At 37.5% G+C, this 21,354-nt stretch overlaps 1 protein-coding gene across 1 annotated transcript in view; it reads right to left on the reverse strand.

Moving 5' to 3' along the window:
• The window catches only part of LOC125227643 (leucine-rich repeat and calponin homology domain-containing protein), an 89,630-nt gene extending 70,157 nt beyond the window's left edge, over positions 1-19,473 (reverse strand). Inside the window, 1 exon segment of the mRNA XM_048132010.1 lies at positions 19,284-19,473. Within this exon segment, the coding sequence (XP_047987967.1) occupies positions 19,284-19,473 (190 nt within the window).
• Positions 19,474-21,354: the final 1,881 nt, after the last annotated feature.

Below are 21,354 nucleotides of genomic sequence, written 5' to 3' on the forward strand. Positions count from 1 at the left end.
GGGCGAAGACAAGACGAGCGCACGCGACCGTGTCATTTCTTATTTTTAGATTTGATAGAACAATTGTCTTAAAATTACCCACCGAGAATATGTAACAGATTATACTTTGACTTTTGCAGGAGGTATTAACCAAACACCGTATGTGATGTGAGATGTGACCCCAATACGTGTTCGCGCTTTGCCAAGATTAGCATGACTAATGAAATATTGGGTGCGCATATTTGTTTGGCTCTAGTTATATTCGTGCATTCTTCAACTGATTACGAGTAGGAGTTTACTGGGCGCAAATTAACAACCGTATCTGTGGTAATAAACGTGTACTTGAGTTAATTATGATAGTATAACGAGCACCTCTTGAGATGTTCGGGAAATTTATTAGGTAGTGGACTACAGTACTATAATTTAAATGCATAATTGTATAGCTAGCCTTACATTACAGAGAGATATATTTTAATCGCAAAACGTAGTATTTCTGGTGACAAAGCGACAAGCGTTTACAAATTTAACTGACTGTTGTGTTGACATCAGAGAGATTCCGACTTGCCCTTTCCTTGGCAACTAGTGTCGAAAGCAGGTCGTCAATCCGATGATTATAGTTTCAAGATCCGCAGACCACGGTGGATTAGCATACAAAGCTTTCGAGACACCTTTATTGTATGCAGGCGCGTTTTATAGCTCTGTGGCGGAGATGAGACGATGGCGGTAGAATATTGATGTTTGGGAAGTCATTGTGCGGTACAAAATTTAAATTGTTTGAGAATCCGCAACAGAATGGAACAGTATTCTAATGATTTCTGAGTTGTATTTTCGATTCTCAGACTTGGCGAATTCTAAAAACTAGTTCATAATATTGTTTATTTATATCGCGCATTGATATTGCGACTAACGCCGTGTCTTGCGTGGGCGACGGTCGCGCGATGGTCGCGCGACGACGATGCTACGCATACGAAATCAAACCTTATCGATATGGAAGTATGAGACGCGACGGCGACGGTCGCGCGACCGTCGCGCGACCGTCGCCCACGCAAGACACGGCGTTAGCTTTTTTTATCTCGTGTGCCTTCGTGAGTATTAGTTTCTTTCTTCCAAGTCTAACAACCCGAGTGAATATCGAACACACGACAAACCACAAAGAACAAAAGACAAACCTTTGCACTTCGTTTCGAGGAATCGAGCTCGCCCATACACTTCCCTACCCAGACGAGCTTACATTAAGTTATCGTAGGACGTGGAGTCAACTAAGTGGAAAGTGAAGGAAGCGCAGTTCCGTTTCACGCACGACAAGGGCGCAGGAAACGTCCTTTGGCCTTCGAGGCAGGCGATTCTAAGGCTTTACGTGTCTGACGTCTGTATCTATTGTTTTTACTACATGGGTGCCATTAATATAATCACAATAACTTTCATCGACGAAGTCACACACAGTTTTTCAAATAGCCTTGAATGTTTTAGGTTTCCATCAAATCTAAATTTCAATATCTCCACAAAATAAAATGAGGTTTCTAATTCTAGTTTGTCTCGAGTCCTCTTTTTTAGGGTTCCGTAGTCAACTAGGAACCCTTATAGTTTCGCCATGTCTGTCTGTCCGTCCGTCCGTCCGTCCGCGGATAATCTCAGTAACCGTTAGCACTAGAAAGCTGAAATTTGGTACCAATATGTATATTAATCACACCAACAAAGTGCAAAAATAAAAAATGGAAAAAAAGGTTTTATTAGGGTACCCCCCTACATGTAAAGTGGGGGCTGATATTTTTTTTCATTCCAATCCCAACATGTGATATATCGTTAGATAGGTATTTAAAAATGAATAAGGGTTTACTAAGATCGTTTTTTGATAATATTAATATTTTCAGAAATAATCGGTCCTAAAGGAAAAAAAAGTGCGTCCCCCCCCTCTAACTTTTGAACCATATGTTTAAGAAATATGAAAAAAATCACAAAAGTAGAACTTTATAAAGACTTTCTAGGAAAATTGTTTTGAACTTCATAGGTTTAGTAGTTTTTGAGAAAAATACGGAAAACTACGGAACCCTACACTGAGCGTGGCCCGACACGCTCTTGGCCGGTTTTTGTCTACAAGATGAACTTTTTGGCTTATATACAGGCCCTACAGCATAGAACCTTCATGTTTTTGCCTAATTTCATTACCCAGTCCATATTTTTGGAATAGATCTACTCAGTTGTTTTACAACAAAAGTGTAAATCAAAGGAGGCGCAGTTCCGTTTTACGACGACAGGAAGTGGCCTGCCTAGTGGAGAGCCTTCTGCAGACCATTTGTTGCTATAATGCGACGTTTAGCGCATTAATGCGGTACTTCCGCGCCCATAAAGGTTACATGCCTTATGATGTACTTTGTATCTTTTTGTTTGGCCTTTGACTTGTAAATGTCGTTTAGATACAATCCGTTCCACTTTAAAATTAATAAGATATTGAACTATGGTCTTCTTCAACTCTTTCTATAGGTCTATGAATTGGTATGCCAATTTGCCAATCAAATGCGAGTGATACAGTATAACGCAAAAGACTCCAAATCTACACAAATATTGAGCACAACGAATATATTATCAGGAACGATGACATCACAGAATACCTTATCAGAGTAATGCGTAACCCAAACATTATAATCGATAACAAAGTCTATGAGCGTCTATAAACAATTCCTCCGTTCTCACACATCTGTAATTCTGTATCCATTTTAATACTGTTCAATGATCTTCGGTCTCATTCATGTTGAGTGCTCTATTCACCCTTTCTTCCACAATGGCATATTGCGCAAGAAACTTAGCGATGCCAACTGAAACTGCAACGGCCAAGTTGTAAGTTTATTATGTGATAGGGAAAACTTATAGCCTTGTATGTAACCTGTTGTAAGACTTGTAAGTATGAACGTACATGTGGTATAGTTTCAATACTTTAGAATCCTTCGATATTTTATTATAAATCGATCAGATCCTGCTTGTGCTGGGTAAATGTATAATGTTTTATAGCAAGCGTGTAAGTTGTTTTGTACATTATTTTGTTTTTCACCACGGTAATTTTAATAAAGTGTTCCGGGTTTTAGTAGCTCCTGCCTGAGTTATCTACCCTTCATCTCTCGCTTCGAATGTTATAATTTGTAAAATAATGAAATATGAAACAATAGAAGTAGCTCTCAATAGTCGCCATTTTAATCAACTAGGAAGGGAAAACTAGTAAAATTTAATGGAAATAAATGTATATCGTAACTTAACTATTACGCTGGACGGAAGCTAAAACACTGTCTTCAATAACGACCATAAAAACTTCAACCAACCAGTAAAGAGCCAAGACTAAAAGAATGTTAACACAATTAACACTAGAGATCTTGCACAAGCTATTGACGGGCATAAAACACAATTACATAAGAAGCTGAGTAAGGGCTTTGAAAGCCCATGAGGCACATTCAGATACTAAAAATATAAACTTTTACTATCTCAGTGCGTCACGCTCAAACTCATGGAGTGCTGTATCAGGGATGCATTAAGATTGATATGACTACAGTATCATGGTTCAAATTCTGAATATGTGTCCGTAACTCCGTAGTTCGTAGCACGCTCGACGAGTTATTGAGCTATTGATAGGAACGTGTTGGGTTACCAAGCAAGCTGGTGGTAAGTGATTTGTGACTGTCGCAGACACGGTAGACATTGTTTAAGAGTCGAAGATAGAGTTACTGGTAGAAACTGTTTGGATACTTTATTGCAGTCAATGTTTCTTACCGTAGGAAGTTACTTTGCCTGTCAAATAACTTTGAACTGTCTCTCCTATTTAAATATGGTTACTGACTTCCCAATCGATCTTGATAACATTAATCAAGCCTGAAGATGAAGACGAACCAAAACCAATTGAATTTACACGAATTCGAAAGGGCAGACACGAGACTTGAAATTCGATAAAAGCAACATGTATACAGAAAGTTAAATCCGCATAAGGTAAGACCAAATATTGTTTTTAGATGTAGCACAGTATCTATTAAGCCCTAACCGAAAATCGAATAACTTTGCTGCATACAGTGCATACATTACTTTGTTGGCCCAAAAAAGGCCGTTGATGGCCCAAAAAATCTAACACAGCATCTAAGGTAACAAATTAGGTTAAAACAGTCAAAAAGAAGCATTATTGCAAGTCGTCAACGGCACGATATTTAGGTCAGTGCATGCAGATGCAGTTCGATGCAGTAAAAGGGCGAGATAAGAGGGTTCCAACTAGGGTAGCGTGAGCGATCGATCTGCGATTGACACTTGGAAGGGAACCAACTCAAAATGATGAGGCAATTTGTGTAAGCTTTTAGCTCATATTCATATTAATTCTTGGCATCTAGTTAACGCATCATCCAGCATTACATTGTAATGTAAGAAACAGCAGCCTTCTTTGAGCTTACCGTGGGACTCAGTCAATCTGTGTAAGAATGTCCTATAATATTTAATATTTATTTATATTTATTTATTTAATGTTTCCTTGAATATGTCTCCGTATTTAACGTAACATTAGCATCAGCTGAAGATCAAGGACGTTATATACAGTTTTGTAGCTTACTTCAGTGAATCATACTACCATAAGCAACTCCTCGTGTCTAAAGCGTGTGTACGGCCTCAAGCAAACACCAAAACCTCACGTAAATGGTTGTGAGTTTAATATAGCGTCTTTATTACATCAGAGCAAGTTTTATGAGTTATCAGAAGCAGTTCTGTATCTGATTGAAGATTTTGAGAAGCAGTTAAAAAGCTACAATATTACAACGGTGTGTTTTTATTGGATATGCGCGATCCTAACGGCTGCCTTGATCAGGTTTGGTAAAAGGAATTTTAAATAAGAGATCCTAACGGCTGCCTTGATCAGGTTTGGTAAAAGGAATTTTAAATAAGAGAACTAATGGCGACGTGTGTACAAAAAGGAAAGGCATGGAAAGATTTGCGAAGTCCGGCGTGGCTTCCGTAGCTCAATTGGTAAGAGCATTGCACGGATTGCAAAAATGGTGCGGGTTCAAGTCCCGCCGGAAGCGTAAATTTTTCCATTTTTTCCTTTAATATAAAAATGTTTAGAATCGTTAGCAGACGTTTCTGCTTAATAAAAAATAATTTATTTAGTGTGGTTTCGCAATTCGCTTGTTAATTCAAACGTACAAGTGCTCTTATGTGTTTTATTAAAGCTAATTAAAACATGCGCGCTAGTTTATGCCTGGTTAAACTGCTTGTGTTTTACCCGGGCTAGCCGGTTAAATAATCTTAATACCTTTTAGTGTCTACTGCCACAAAATAGTAGCATAGCAGAATAATTTAATCAGGCATAAGAACATTTTACACAAAGTACCTAAGGGTGAAACAGTAGACGATACTGTCCCCCCGTCTCATACCTTTTAAACTGTCTGGAAGCGTCTGGCTTCTTTAACTAAATTGTCCTTTCCGACTTGAATCCTCATTTAATTACTGCCACGCTCCCAACAAGTTCATTATCGGAGCATTAAACAAGACAAAAATAGCTTTTAATAATGAATTTACAATCCGCAAGGGCATTTAAAGCCTAAGGATTTGCGGAGTAAAAGTTATAAAGAAGATCTGTAACTTTATCTTAATGGCAGCCACTGCAAGGCAGTGATGATAACATTCCCTCATCAAGTGCTGCTAATAGGTTTATTTCCCCACGGATTATCAAACATGGGGAACAAGATCTCCTTATGCTCGCGAATCGAGCGTTAAACTCGTGCGCATCTGTTTATCTGGACATCGGGGGCATTCTGATCGCGAACGAACTTGTAACTCGAAGGGACCATTTTAAGAGCACTCTTCGACTACATATAGTTGTTACAGATCTTGAGGTCAAGTAGATAAGTTTTCTCGTGTACTCCTTCCCAAACCAAGCATACGCTTGGCGATGGGAATAGGTAGCCTGCGCCGGCGAATACCCTCTGAAGGAATTAATTTATTATTCTTAATTGAACGGATTTCTCACGATCAAAGCTCGTTACTATAACTAGTTTAGAAATTTCCACCACAACAGTTGAGAGACGTTTTTACCTATGATTTCACATTAGCGCATAATGCAGCAATATATTAAACAAGATGAGAACAATAGATGCTCTACCAGTTTTTGTTTAATTTTGACGAGAACTTATTAGCTGAAGTAGACGTCTAATGAGGACCATTATGCACAAGGCGTATAATTACACTGATGCAAAATAGTATTATGATTATGCTGGAACACGACGCGACGGGGCAGTGGAAGTAAGAAGCAACCACTTGCATTCTGATTTATTACACCACTGCTATCCGGCCATACAAAATACGTCTAAAAATGCTTCGGCAGTTTCATTGTTGAGTGTGTATGTGTCGTGGCTGGTTAATCAATCAATATTCAAAGGAGCAACTGCGCCTATCAAGTACGAATAAGAATGACGTATTGTCAAACAGCCGTGCCAAAAGAATCATGCGCCGCATTTGCATGCCGTTTGCTATTCCTTCATGAATATGGTAAGGTTGGTCAGTTTGATTAATTTGCGCCCTTTTGCGTTAATTGACCGATACTGCGGAGTATAGAGCAATGAGGCGATCAATTGGAAAATCAGAAGGGTTGGCCAGGTGTTGCATCCCTTTATAGCTACTTCGAGGTCATGTACTTTATGCCCATTAGATATCTATTATGATACCTAAATCTTTTTTAGATTCTTTTATGACTTAATCAACCAAACAGTCTATTTTAAGTCCTGGGAATCGGTTATAAAAGTGTTTATCTTATCCCGACACGGAGGCAAAAAAGTTGTTTACCTTTTTTATAACTCCCACTCGAACCCACTCGAAACAGGCTCTACGTTATCTTTACTATGTCTGTCATCATTTCCATAAGTTCCATCTCTTTCTGTTTCGTTTTTTACGCCACTAGTTTAACTCGTTCCGTTTTGAATATATGATCTTGTATTTCTAACATTCTTCTTGCTTTGAGAGTCAAGTTTTAGATCTATTCAACGTAACCAGGACCCTGAATGCTAATAACCAACTGTTTGCTTTGGGGAGAGCTGTTATCCTAGTTTGCATATGCCCTAGTCTCGCTAGCGATGACATTAGCAGTAGCATCCGTGAAGTAAAATTTATTTTAGTTTCAAAGCTTTAAAGTTAAATTTATATTTCTAGTGGTTACAGGTAAGCAGTCAGTTGGAATTGCGCTGGTGTTATCGTCCCCTGTATCCGGAGTGACGCTCGGTCGAACATGCACCTGTCGCCATTATAGTAGCAAAGTTGTACTGTGTTGTAACTTTACCATGCGGAAAAGCCGACTTTGCCTATAACAGAGTTAGGTCGACAGTTGTGTTGATCTGTGAACTGTCATGCCCTAACCTAAAACAAAGCGTGCAATCTTTTATTACATTGCAAAGTATTGAGGACGATGGATAGTAAATACACACGGAAACCACGCGATATAATGAAAGTTTGACGGCCAATGTAGATAAAAATAATCTATAAATCGATCTTATCATTAGCGCATGGCAAGTTGACAACCTAATTTTTGCGATTGGTTATCTATAAGAAAGCACCAATTACTATATGGAGAAAAAAAATATGGTCGATATTGGATCGTGTCAAGACGTTTCTTTTTATAATGATTCCAGTCAGGCAACATAATTATTATCGCATAAAGAAACAAACCCGAGTCAAGCAATCTCTAATCTAGATCCAGCGATAAGTCAAGATAATTGCCACTTTCCAAGTTTCCATATAACGCTGAACTAAGCGATTTAAAATGACAGGTGGTTTATTAAAGTAGTTTCACTGTTAATTTACACTATTAAGTTTATAGTGAAGTGCTTCTGCAGAGAATATTACCAGATCAAGAAAAAATTATGTTCTAACTTCTAATATATCCAAGAGTCGGTCGGCTGTGCGCTGTCTGTCCAAACGTTCCCTGCGATTCTACCAGATAGTCTGTTTTTTCTTGCTGGAGAACTTTCTTGGGTTTTGGGTGGGTGGACTTATATTTATTTAGATTCCTGTATAATAAATCTCAACGTTACCCTCACATCTAATGTTTCTTAAAACGTGATATGTTTGCATTCAATACATGGAGCTCTGCGAATGGAATAGGTTCCCGTAATCGTACTCTTGCGGTACATCACTAATCAAATGAGCTAAGCGAGCTAGCCGTGGATAATAGGATAGAACAATGTAATGTAATCGAAGTGAGTAATAAGGAAGTCATCCCTGAGTCATTGACGCTTGTAGCGTCGGAATGTGTGTAAATACTACACGTCTCCCATAAAACGTTGGCAACATGCTAACGATTTGTTTTCGTCTGAGCAAAACATCATAAATCTCCCAAAATTGAACGAAGAACAATATCCAGAGGCCAGAGCGAAGGACCAAATATTAAAAACCGTTTTTTCAGCCGGATACGTATTAATTTACACGAAATTCAATACAAATGGATTGCAAGGCGTAAATATCGACATCGACTTACTGTGTGTATAGTTCGTTAAGCTCGTAGTTTGATAACATCGAGACCTTGGTAATGACATCATCGAGTAAACTGTTTAAGACCATTTAATTAACTTAGCAAATCGTCTAAGACATGGCAATTATACTATGGGGCCGCGTTACTCGACCCATTGTTTTCTCTCCCACACTTGGACTTGGTCATGGTACTCATGGTTCAATGAGTCTTTTGTTCTTGTAATTTGTTGTAATTGTAAATGTCAAATATATAGTTTGCTTTTCTTTCTGAAGCTCTTATGTATCATGGTAAGCGCTAAGCGGTTGGAACAACAAGAAGTTATAGGATGCGGTAATTTGATTAGAGTCGATTTCTTTTCGCGTGTGGAGAATTTCACGTTTCACATTTTTCTATCATTAAAGAAAGCTTTTAGTGTGACTTTGAGTTGGTGCTTTCACTAATAGCGGAATGTCGTTTTTTTTTGGCGTCATCGTCACAATTCGCACCCAAACGATGAAATACATCAAAGTGTAAACAGAAAAGCAACAAATTTAATAAAAAAAAACAAATTAAATCCCTTATAAGCAAAGCACCAAGTCTTAGTGCCAACTGCAGAGATTCGCATTAAGTTTATAACTAGTTATCCGTACTATTAAAATCAAGCAAGAATCTGCCGCTTATTACAGCAAATTCTTCTAATAAACTTTTTTAGCTATCTCTTTCTTTCATCATATCATGGGCTCTGGGTGGTGTGTGTTTTACTGTTTCAAACTTTGAACTAAGGAGATAAAATTTCTTATCAAAAATCTTAATTAAACATACTCTCTCCTTTCTTTCATGGTGTTGCGTAGTAATTAGCTAGCTAAACGTGTGGCAACCGTTAAGTGTGTCAGTACCTCAGATGTGTTAGCTTTGTGATGATTACAAAGTGCAGCGAGATATTTTTGTAAACGTTTACATGCTGGTAATAGAAAATTTACTTTAAAGGTGTAACACTGAGAGAGTTTGTTTCCAAATAGGAAAAAATGGCGGTAACAAAAACATAAGAGATTCTAAAGCGAAGCGCTCCGTTTGTTCGTTTGGCTTTCTTACTCTATCGTTCAAATGTGCGGCGTAGATAAAGTATGGTTGTATGGTGTAAGTGCAAATACGTAAGATAGTACTGATACTGATACTACTACTAGTAAGTACTAGTACTTACTTCCTATTTTACTTTACCAACATACAGAAAGGGTCAATGATCTTGTTACTTCGGCGACAGATGCTTTTAGTTACGTGAAGGTCACACTTCGATATTCGAAGTAAGTAACCTACCTAAATATTTTACAATCAGTTTCACGAAACCTACATGACAGCTGTCATTTAGCTTTTTTATAGATCGAAGGTTGAGCCATAACATGACACCGACAAAATGACCGGTTATGATCATTTGATCAAACACACCAATTTTAGCTAAGTGTTAGTATTTGTATAACCGAAATGTACTAACTAGATGCGAAAACAAACGAGTTTTGAAGTCAATACATGCGTTAGGTAATTGAAAAATAAGTGTGTTAGGCAAATAGGAGCGTCGCAATTAGTGCAAAAGGGCAATAACAATTACCCGGCTACTAGAAACAAAGCAACAACAACCAGTCAAACACGCGGCCTGAATAGCAGCCCACATTGGAAATTAGAATGCGCAAATTAGGTCTGATACGATACTAGCCTTTGTTAGACACGTTTAGTAAGATACCTATTAGAATGTTTCAATCAAGTGCAATCAGGACGATTTTATATGAAATTCCAACACAAGTAACACAACCCAAGATATTTGAATGATAAGGACCTTTCTGTGTGTAATGTTGAACCTTCAGTGGGTTTTGAGTGAAATGAGTTTTGCTAGCTTTTTATAAAAGCAGTCACATAGGATGTCATTAATATCAAAAACGATATCGATGACTGATCGGACCGATAGAACATACCTAGTGGTTTGTAACATTTTGCATCTACGGCTTCTACAATATGAAGGTGCAACACAAATATTTGAGCCAATATAGTCAAATACAACCTCATAACGATGTTGACAGAAGAATTGCTGAACTTAAGTGTTCGTGGGCGGAGGAGTTTTGTAGTAGTGATAACCGGACCGATATGACCGAAGAATTATGACCATGCATCGGAAGTCGTAGCGTGGGAAGACCCCAAATACCTCAATCAAGAGATAGGTAACCCGGTTTCATTATTACAAGTTCATCTGCGCTAAAAAAAACATCAAGAATGTGACAGAAAAATCTTTATTACAATATTCAAACTCGCCTAACCAGTTTCTCTGAGCACAAAGCGTGTTTCACACGTCCTAAATTACTTAATGGTACAGGACAAGAATCCAACAAGACCCCTTTCACACATCGCCCACACACGGGGAAGTCGAAATAAAAGCTAAAACAGTTTTAGGGCAAGGAGCCATTCCCTTAGTCATCCAACTAACCAATCTAAGAGTGATATCAGACAACATACTGTTACGACTAGTTTCGAGGACATACATGTTTTGGTTGAAAGAGACAACGATGGTAGTAATAGTTTGGTTATGGCCGGCGCCATGGCAGTAAAATATTCCACTTATGGCGTTCATAATAGAATTAGCTGGTGAAAATACACCAAAAGCGTAGATTTTTTCTTATTATGAAATGCTGTAGGCGTGGGTTAAGTGCTGATTAATTCTGTATTGTATATACCTGTATTTCATAATGATAGTATTTATGTTTTTTTAATGGGTGTTTGTTTATGTAGCAATAAAGCGAGAGCATATAAATGCACGCGTACACCAAAGTCAAACACGTGCAACTTCAACAGTTCAACCTGATATTATATTCAGCTGGAAGTAAGTGGAGTATGTTTCTTACTGAAATACTGACTACAATCTCATCTGACGATAAGTCGCGAACGTCGCGATACAGTCTATTAGGACGAATAAAAGATAATGGTATCTAAGAGTATCTAAAACTGAACTTGCAAGATATCATATGATGATATCGGTTCCGATCGGTCAAATTACCTTCTAAAAAAAAAAACATAAAATTAATTATACCTATTTGACCGAATTATCGTCAGAAGTAGGCTGCCAACAAGGAGATCCCCTGGGGCCAGCAATTTTTAGTTTGGCAATAAATCCTATCATCCAAAATTTGAAATCTAAATTTAATGTTTGGTACTTGGATGACGGGACCCTAGGAGGCGACGCCGACACTGTACTAGCCGATCTTACAGTGATCATCCAAAGATTTAACTCCATTGGCCTACAACTAAATTTTGATAAGTGTGAATTATTCATTCAAAATTCCTGTATTAACAAAGATGACGTACCTGTCTTATAATTACAGCATTTTACTTAAATCGGAACGTGTTTAGTGAATAATCTGTGGGTGAGTCAGCAAAGTCTTGATGTTTGACAGTTTTGACACTGACAGCCTGGTAGTGACAGTGACAGTGTCATTTGACAATGACATGACACTGACACTTCTGACAGCCTGACAGTGGCAGCCACGGAAGTATAACTAAAGCATGGAAGCCATGCTAAAATAAGAGCTCGGTGACATGTATCTTACTCACACCACACTATTACCTTTTTTATATGAGCGAATGAGACAATATTCCACAACTTCTTTCGTTTTCTCGAAGGTTGTCCCTAAATGCTGATGTCAAAACGGACCTGGGGTCCATTTATTATACGGCAAAATTAAATATACGTTTGTCATTTCACACTCGGTCTCCATCTTTGACAACTGTACATAGTCGTATTATATTGGTTCGAGTTTTTAGCGCGACTTCAATGGTCGTCTTGACGATATTTATTTATTTTGTGAGGATTTCTGATAGATAGTGGAAAAAATAGCTCAGTGTATATTTGTGATAGTTCCAAGTTTCATTTCTGACTATGGCTTGTGTGATCAAGTGTTGCAAATCCTATTCAGGAAGAAAAGAAAACACGCAAGAGGTTATATCATTTCATCGGTAAGTTTCTTGAGTTTTTGATAATATTTACTGATACGACCTGGCAGAAATATAAATGTACATATTAGTAGTTTATACAATTCAAATCTTATTCAATTCTGTATAGATTTTTGCATATTTTTTGGAAGTTTTCTCAAACTCGGAAAGGTTATGTTTTTTAGCATAGTGATGTGATGTGTTTTATCGACCTTGCAATAATAACCTATCAATATTCATACCTTAAAAACGCCATCAATGATTATTGTTCTTTGTTATGATTCTCTTGTTATTTAGCTATTTTACAAATTCAACTTTATATATTTCTTAGATTTCCGAAGAAGAAGACCTTCCGGTTTCCACACGAAGTTCAAGGTGCGATGCTCGCGGTTCCTTTACTCCCAAGACTCCACCAAAAAGAAGGCCAAGAAGCTGAAATGGAGCAGGCCCCCAGATGTCTCCCCAGGTGTCTACCTTTGACAATTGTACATAATCGTATTATATTAGATCAAATATCTCGGCGGTCGTCTGGCCGATTTTTAATTTAATTGTGTTTATTCCTGATAGATAGTTGATGATCCTGCTAAATTCTTATTTGTGATGTGTTCAAGTTCCTTGTGTGATTATGGCTTGTGTGATTAAGGACTGTAATTCACGTACATGGAGAAAAGAAAACTCCCAAGAACCTGCTGTGTTTCATTAGTGAATTTCGGTCAGTTATTGATACTATTATTTGTAGGATCTAAACAAAGCCTAAAATACGATCTTTTCATAGTTTATATAATAACTACTACCATGTTAAATTCTGCACAATTTTGTGCATGTTTTTTTCGAAGTTTCTCCAAACTGTTTTTAGGTTATGTTTTTGTACTAGTGATATGTCATTTTTATCGACGTCCCGACATTAACTCTATTGACATTCTTGCATTGAAAAGGACATAAAAATGATTAATGATGATCAGGTATGGCTCCCCACAGACAGTCTTAAAAATTCATAATCTTAAAAAAAACTTGTATGCAATCTGACAGTTCAGATCTGTCAGTGTCTTGTCAGTGTCAGTTTGAACTGTCAGATTGCATACAAGTTTTTTTTAAGATTATGAATTTTTAAGACTGTCTGTGGGGAGCCTATCACAGACTGGGTAAATAGTAATGTAACATTTCTAGTGAATTAAACTTATAGTATTTTTTAGTTTTCCAGAAATTCTCAAACATTATTAAAAAGAAACTAAAAATAGGTGAAACTATTGAAATAATAAATTTTGGTACCTACACTGCCGTTTTGTTTTATTTTCTATTTGATAGAGAAAATATTATTGAGGTAAGTATAAGTAGATTCTTGAGTGGTGGACTAGAAATTAATAGAGGGATGCTACATGAATTAAATTACTTAGGTCTTTGCGTAAGGAGAAGAGAAGAATGTATTTATTTGTTTTATACTCGTATCTCCCATCTTCTATTTTTTACAAACTATTTAGGCCGATATTACACTATCATAGAAATATAGTCATAGACAACATGCTGTCCTTTTTATTCACGTTACAGAAAAAGGGAGGCATACAGACCTATGATCAGAGATATAGGTATGATAATGTAATATTAGGAATTGGTAAGAGAAGAGAAGTGACCGTTTATGTAGGTAAGTACATAAACAAAAGATTTATTTGCAATCAGTAGGTACGGTTAGCCAAGAAGGCAAGAATGTATGAATATATGACTTTCATAGCCAAAAAGCCACATAATAATCCAAATGAAATGTTTATATCAATATTGTATGTTTTCGTTACTTTGTAAGTGTATTTCAGTGTTGCGGCATATATAACTTTTATATTATTTTTAAGGTGAGAACGTAAGTGCATATTTTATCGATAATTGAATCGACAAAATAACATCCCTAGCTAACACAAAACCAGGGACCACCTACCAAAAAGAGAAATAACTAGCATATATCCATCCTTTTTCAATACATTATCTAAGTCATAAGGAAGTCAAGGATGAGTATATGCATTTTACACGAATTTTTATTAGGGGGGCTTGGTGGCAGCTCTCGGAGACGCTAGCTTGTGTTTAAAATATTTTAACAAAAACATGTATAAACACCATAAAGAACTCACCAAGTAAACCAATAAATATATTTTTAATAGTTTAGAAGCATTTTTAATCATTAAAACTGGACTTACCTTAGATGGTATTAAAACAGGTAGATCTACCTATTTTTCGTTTCTAATTCTACCAGTTTCTACCTATTTTTTCACCCTGGTCTACCATTTTGTTCAAATTGTATGTGACAACACTGGCCCTCACTACGCTTTGACTGTTATAAAGTTTTGCCTATTCGTCCCGAAATTAACTTATGTGCTTCGCTGCTGCACCCTTTGGAAAAATCAAAATCTTCTTTCACAAATAGATATTATAATTAAAATTAACCTAGAATCCGTCCTAAATATAAAACTCAGCGAGCAGTCTTGGACCCAGGGATCCCTTCCCATCCGGCACGGTGGGTTAGGGATCCGCAAAATTTCCAGTGTGGCATTACCAGCTTTTTTGTCGTCAGCTCATAGCTCGTCCAGTCTCATAGGAAAAATCCTACGAACAAACTGTGAGGCTGCGGGCTTGGCTGACGCCAAAAATGCTTGGTCAATTGCTTGCCCCGGTCAAAATTTTCCCGAATATCCAAATTCTCAAAGGAGCTGGGACGACATTATATGTAAATTGACCGTTAGTTCTCTCCTAGCCCAATCCGACACTGAGGGACGAGCCAGACTCCTAGCAGCTGGAACCAGCGAAGCAGGGTTCTGGCTCCATGCACACCCTTCCCCAAATTTGGGCACATTTTTAACCCCCGATACTCTCCGGATTTCAGTTTCTCTTCGTCTTGGGGTCCCGGTCTGCGCCCCCCATCGCTGCCCCTGTGGCCATGAGGTTGATCGACTTGGGCACCACGGCCTTTCCTGCCAACGAAGCGCTGGCCGCTTCTCGAGGCATGCTGCCCTCAACGACGTGATCCGCCGGTCTCTTGCGTCAGTCAATGTGCCGGCCCTTTTAGAGCCGACCGGCATATCTAGGACGGACGGTAAGAGACCGGATGGGATGTCGTTGGTTCCGTGGAATATGGGACGGGTGCTGGTTTGGGACGCAACTTGCGTTGACACACTGGCCCCGTCTCATCTCCACCGAACCTCTGTGAGGGCAGCGGCAGCAGCAGAGGCGGCCGAGAAAATAAAGGTAGGAAAATACAGCGGTCTCGGCGCCGAATATATTTTTATTCCATTCGGCGTCGAGACCCTTGGTCCGTGGGGCCCTGGCGCTCTGAGTCTCTTCAAGGACTTATCGAAGAGACTAAGAGACGCCACCGGCGACCGAAGAGCTGGCAGCTTCCTCGCTCAGCGTATTAGCTTGACCATCCAGCGAGGAAATGCTGCCAGCGTCTTCGGTACTATGCCACAGGGGCCATTTTTAGATTTACTTTAGTTTAATTTTAGTTTAATTTAATTTAATTTTTATTTTATTTTATTTTAAGTTTAATTTTAGATTTAATAGTTAGTTTTATTGTAAGATAATTTTATGTCCCTAATGTTTTATTATGCCATAAAAATAGTTCTCATATAATATGTCTTATGTGAGTTATGTGTGGTCTTGTTATTGTAATGCTATTGACAATATTATGTTTCATTTATTGTTGCGCTCGATCTATCAACACCTATTGAGGTGGGAAGATGTTGTTTACAATGCATAAATGGAACTAAACTTCCTGTTAAAAGAGGCCATGGAAATAATGTAGATTGTTAGAGAATGGTCAATAGGTATGAATACATTGTCTCAAGGAAATTATATAAAACTAGCTTATATACGTAAAATACGCTTCAGTTGGCTCGTTGATTAAGAGAGATTGAACTAGTAAGCAAATGATCGAATCTTGTTGGAAGCTGTGAATTTTAAACTGTTATTTTATTTATTACAGATGTATAGTGCGAAAATAATTTCCTTCGGGTTTTTACGGAAACGTACGAACATGTCATGCTATTTCAGTCAGTCCCAGTACAAGATGTAGTGGCACTGTCTGAACAAGCATGACAAATACGAACGTTTCCAGAAAAATATGAAGGAAAAGCTTTTCGCACTACATCTCTGTAATGAAAATTTCGCCAAAAATAATAGTACATTGTGCAACAAGGGGAGGAAGTTGAATATTACTAACGAGAGTAAGTTAAATCGCGACATACTCCCCGAGTTACACACAATGTTTTTCATCACACTCGCAATGTAAAAAATATGTAAATAGATGTAAAAAAGTTAAGTACGGTACAAGAAATTTCATTATTCCCTTGGGAGAACGATTTTTCTATAACTCACGCTCCGACTGCGCGCAATAGCACATTTAAAGTGCGGGTGTGATGAAAACAAACTTTGTGCATTATAGTCTCTTTTTTCCTGTTGATACATAATGTTTTTATACTTCAACAAATAATGTATATCAGACAGTCTAGCACAGCTTGCATTCTCGCGAATTCATACATCTAGCGCGACATCAAGTATGAACTCGCGCGCGACAACGCAAGTTGTGCTAAGCCTCATGGTCCCTCCCTCCTGGTCCAAGGACTTGATCGAGAGTTGTAGTAGGAGGTGATCACAACAGATCAGAAATGGTCGCAGTGATACATAAGGCGCTAAGAAGCCTTACATAGCCCCTAACAGGAAGAAGAAGAAGCCTCCTGGTAGGTAACCCTAAATTAGCAGCACTAATTAATTTAACAGCAACAAATCTGTTTGCCGTGCCAATTAGCAGATGCTCTGCTAATTTAATTACGCTATGTTAACAGACATCAACTGAACTTTGTTAGACTCCCCTACACCCTTAGCCTCACCCCCACCCTTAGTGTTATAGTTATAGCAGACCTCGGACACTGGCGATCAAATATATGAAAGAGTCGCTTTCCTAGCACACAGTCTAAGCCCGTGTAGGTGAACGCGTACTATGCTTGTATGAGTGAAATATGACAGGTCGACTGTTCGCGTTTTTGACAGGCGGTAACTGTGAGGTAACCGAGAGGGGGTGGGCGGCACTTTCAGCGGGGAGCGGGAGTGGCCATACTGTACGATAGTACTCTTTATTATACTGTGGTTATAGCTGTCTAGTGTCTACAGTATGAAAGCTTACAAAATCTACGTTCATTTTAAAGTTCTGATAGTAATATTTTTTGAAACCATCTAGTCAGGAGCCTTTAATACTACAGTTGTACTAGACGATTGTCTGATTCTAGATACTATATTGCTTTCAATTTAGTCTGGGAGAACATATTGTCAGTACTTTAAAAAAAATTCACCTTGCTACTTAAAGTAATGATGCAGTAACCTAAATAAGTATTCCATACCTACTTAGAGACATAGTTACTGCATTTTTTTAAATAGATTATTCTATCAGAAGATACAGTTTCTTTTTCAAAGTAGTGATGATAATGCAAAGAAGCATTATCACCACTAATCAGAAATGTTCCATGTTTTTTTTAATTAGGTGTTAGTTTCTGTGCCCATAGGAGTTTTTACTAGTAGAATGATTCATTTTAGATACAATAATAAATCATGTTGATGTTGATACTCAAGTAGCAGCAGTATGTGATATATGTATAATGTAATTGTAAACAAAGCCATTGTTGCGAAACATAATATTTATAGAGAATGGGTTCATAATGTCTATTATGATACATACTTAACAAGTACAGAATGTCAAGCATTCCACAAGGAGTCCGCAGGGTATTTAGACTATTTGGCTACTGAATGACACATAAATAATGCTAAATATTAACCCCCTTATTCATAAACATTCACTAAAAGTTATCAACCCGATAAAGTTTGTTTGTCCCTTTCTATCACACCAATAGGTCTGAAAGGGACAAACAAACAAACTTTATCGGCTTGATAACTTTAGTGAACCTTTATGAATAAGGGGGTAAGACTATAAGAGTTGAAGGTCTCTGGTTACAACTGTTATGTCACCACTAGTATTTTACAAGCACAAAACTTTCAGTTTTTTATTCACATAAGTAAATAGGCAGAAATGGATAATGAATAAATATTCTTGGGAAATTAAAATGTTTCATTTACTGACAGGAATATAATTATTAAACTGGGTAAACCACAACCTTATTCATTAAACATCAAATATCTAAACTTATTATGGTGAAAAAAAATGTCCCAGGATACGGTTTGTATACGTCATTCGGATTTATACATTTTCCTACTGCTACTTTTGAAAATGAAAACTACCCTCAGAACAGAGTATGTAAACATCAGATTATCCTTCGAAAAAGGCCGTCCCAATACCACCCTCGAAACATTGATGGTAAATAAAAAAGGAAAACAAATAACAGGAAAATGTAATAAGTACGACTCGTCGGCTTTACCAGCTTTTATGGGAACTTCAGGCATTTTATAACGACATAAGTTAAGACATAATAATCCACAGCATTTAACTTAAGTATCACACGGACGCGAAGGCACGGCTGACCGCTTTTGATTAAAAAAAACTTGCCGACGGAAGAAAGATACCGCGACACCAATAAGATTTTTTACTTCGCACATACCTGGTAAAAAGTCACCACACACAATAGATCGTTATCTATAATACCAGATAGCAGGTAATGAATCAGAAAACCGTGTTTCTGTTTAAGTGTTTATTATGATTCGTAGAAAGCATACCGTTATCGTGGTCGCTATCGAAGCCGATCGATTCACCGAAACGCATCGAGTGCCGGTATCCACAAACAAAATCACACCCGGGAACATCCCAAGACGAAACTCATGACATAAACCGCACGAGGAATAAAATAAAAAACCTAAATACCACACAAATACAACAAGATTATTTATAAATACTACTTACCAGCAACAACTGTATCACTCAAATCAAACTTCACTGGCTTTGGAAATTCTCTCAGCTTACGTCCACTAAGTTTTAATTCGCCACTTAAATATGCATCCTCGAGAATTCTCTCTAATGATTTTGTTAACTGACTATGAATATTACTTTGACCGTTCATATTTACATTCACACAAGGCCCTAACACGGCCATATTCTTTCGAACTAAAATCAAACTGACTGACTTTCGACGTATTGTCTATGACATCGGCGCATTGGTGCCAACATCATGAATCGTTTCTAACTTCGCTCCAACTGTTATAAAGCTGTCTACCTAAGATTACAATTAGTTCAATTAGTTGGTTTGTCAAGTTAAATTAAATTAAAAATTCTTTATTCACTTTAAGAATTACTTACATAATTTTAGTTGTGGATACCCCTTTTTAAGTAAACAAAAAACTGTGGTAAGGGGTACCGCTCTTCCTTAAAACTAGTAGGTAATGTAAACAAGAATAATTTGGATGAAACATTGAAGTTGCCACTAAACATTTAAAATTGATCTTCGTACCTACTTTACTATGAAACTGGGTGTTGTTGGTACGCAACTTTTTTGGCTCCGTCGTTCGGTGTATGGGCTAGTATGAAAGTGCGCACACGTTGCGACGCAACTTTTTTGTCGCAGGGTTCGGCGACAAGCCTGCGACGCAACTGTCTCCTTCCCTATTGGTTTCAATGTAAGTGCGCACACGGCGACAAAATAGTTACCGGTCGGTTGTCATTTTGACAGTTATCACTGGCCTGGCCTGGGCGAACGTATGTTATTAATAGAAAAAAATATAATTTTAAATGCAGATTGTTGAAGACGACATTGATATCTGTCGTTTAATTGATAGAATAAGAGCACACGACCAAAATTTTTGTCTCATAGCAATACAGCCAAAACAGCATCAAATCGATAGATACGATTATCCTGAACTCGAAAATACCAATATCAGACATTTTCCGCGTAGCGTTTAATCTGACCGAATTTTCAAAATTGTCAAAGAATTTTACCGAACTGCATCATAGCAATATGTCTGATTTGCAGACTCTAGTTGAATGATAGTTCTGAGATACCGGAAACATATTTTTCAGACGTTAGTGGTGTAGCGCAAACCCGTAAAATCACTTAAAAAAATTAAAAATGAGACAAAAAAAATGTCTCATAGCAATACGTCTGAAAATCTTTTTTATTAGTAAATTTTGGTTATTTGATGCGAACAAAACAATTTTCAGACGGAAATGTGAACGCATTAAATTTTGAGACCTTTTTGAAAATGTTAACAAATTTTACCGATCGGTATCATAGCAATATGTCTGAAAATTGTTGGACATGATAAAATAAGTTGTCCACATGTGCAAAAAATTTATATCAGACAAATTAAATGTAGCACCTTCTCTATCAGACAACTTTTCGATACTCAGATATCATTTAAAAATCGTATTGAGGCATCTTGAATTCTCTGTTACCAACCAATGAATACGTTGCAACCCTGAATTTATTAGATGATAATTAACAAAGAATTTACCCGAAACCGTAACATTGAAGTTGAAGGACTGAAATAAATCTCACAAAAGGAAACTGGGATGAAGTTGAAAAAAAAAACGGTTTATTCAAAGTTACAAAATATTCTCGTATTCAATCGCTGTCGGATTCGGAATCGTCATCTTCGAAATCACTCTCGACGTCGCTCGGGAGATCTTCAACGTCCTCTTCTGTAAAATAAACATCGTTAGTAAAAATCACGAACTTATTTATGAAATTAACAGCAAAAGCCATGTAAACTGTACCTGTTGTGGATGATGATTTGTCGTCCAAAATAACGTTGCTCAACTCAGGTAGTTGGTTGCCAGAGAACCACGAAAACTGAAATCGTCCCTCGTCTTCATACCATCCATGGGAGTATATGCTACATTTAAAGTGTCTGAAAACAGGTTTTTGGTAATCATGGCAGCAATACGAAAAGTTAAAAATTTTTTTATCCGTATTGCTATGATACAGGTCGGCTAAATTTGTTGACATTTTCAAAAATGCGCTCAGGCTATGTGCTACGCG

This window comes from Leguminivora glycinivorella, chromosome 6 (genome assembly GCF_023078275.1).
Source record: "Leguminivora glycinivorella isolate SPB_JAAS2020 chromosome 6, LegGlyc_1.1, whole genome shotgun sequence".
NCBI lineage: Eukaryota > Metazoa > Arthropoda > Insecta > Lepidoptera > Tortricidae > Leguminivora > Leguminivora glycinivorella.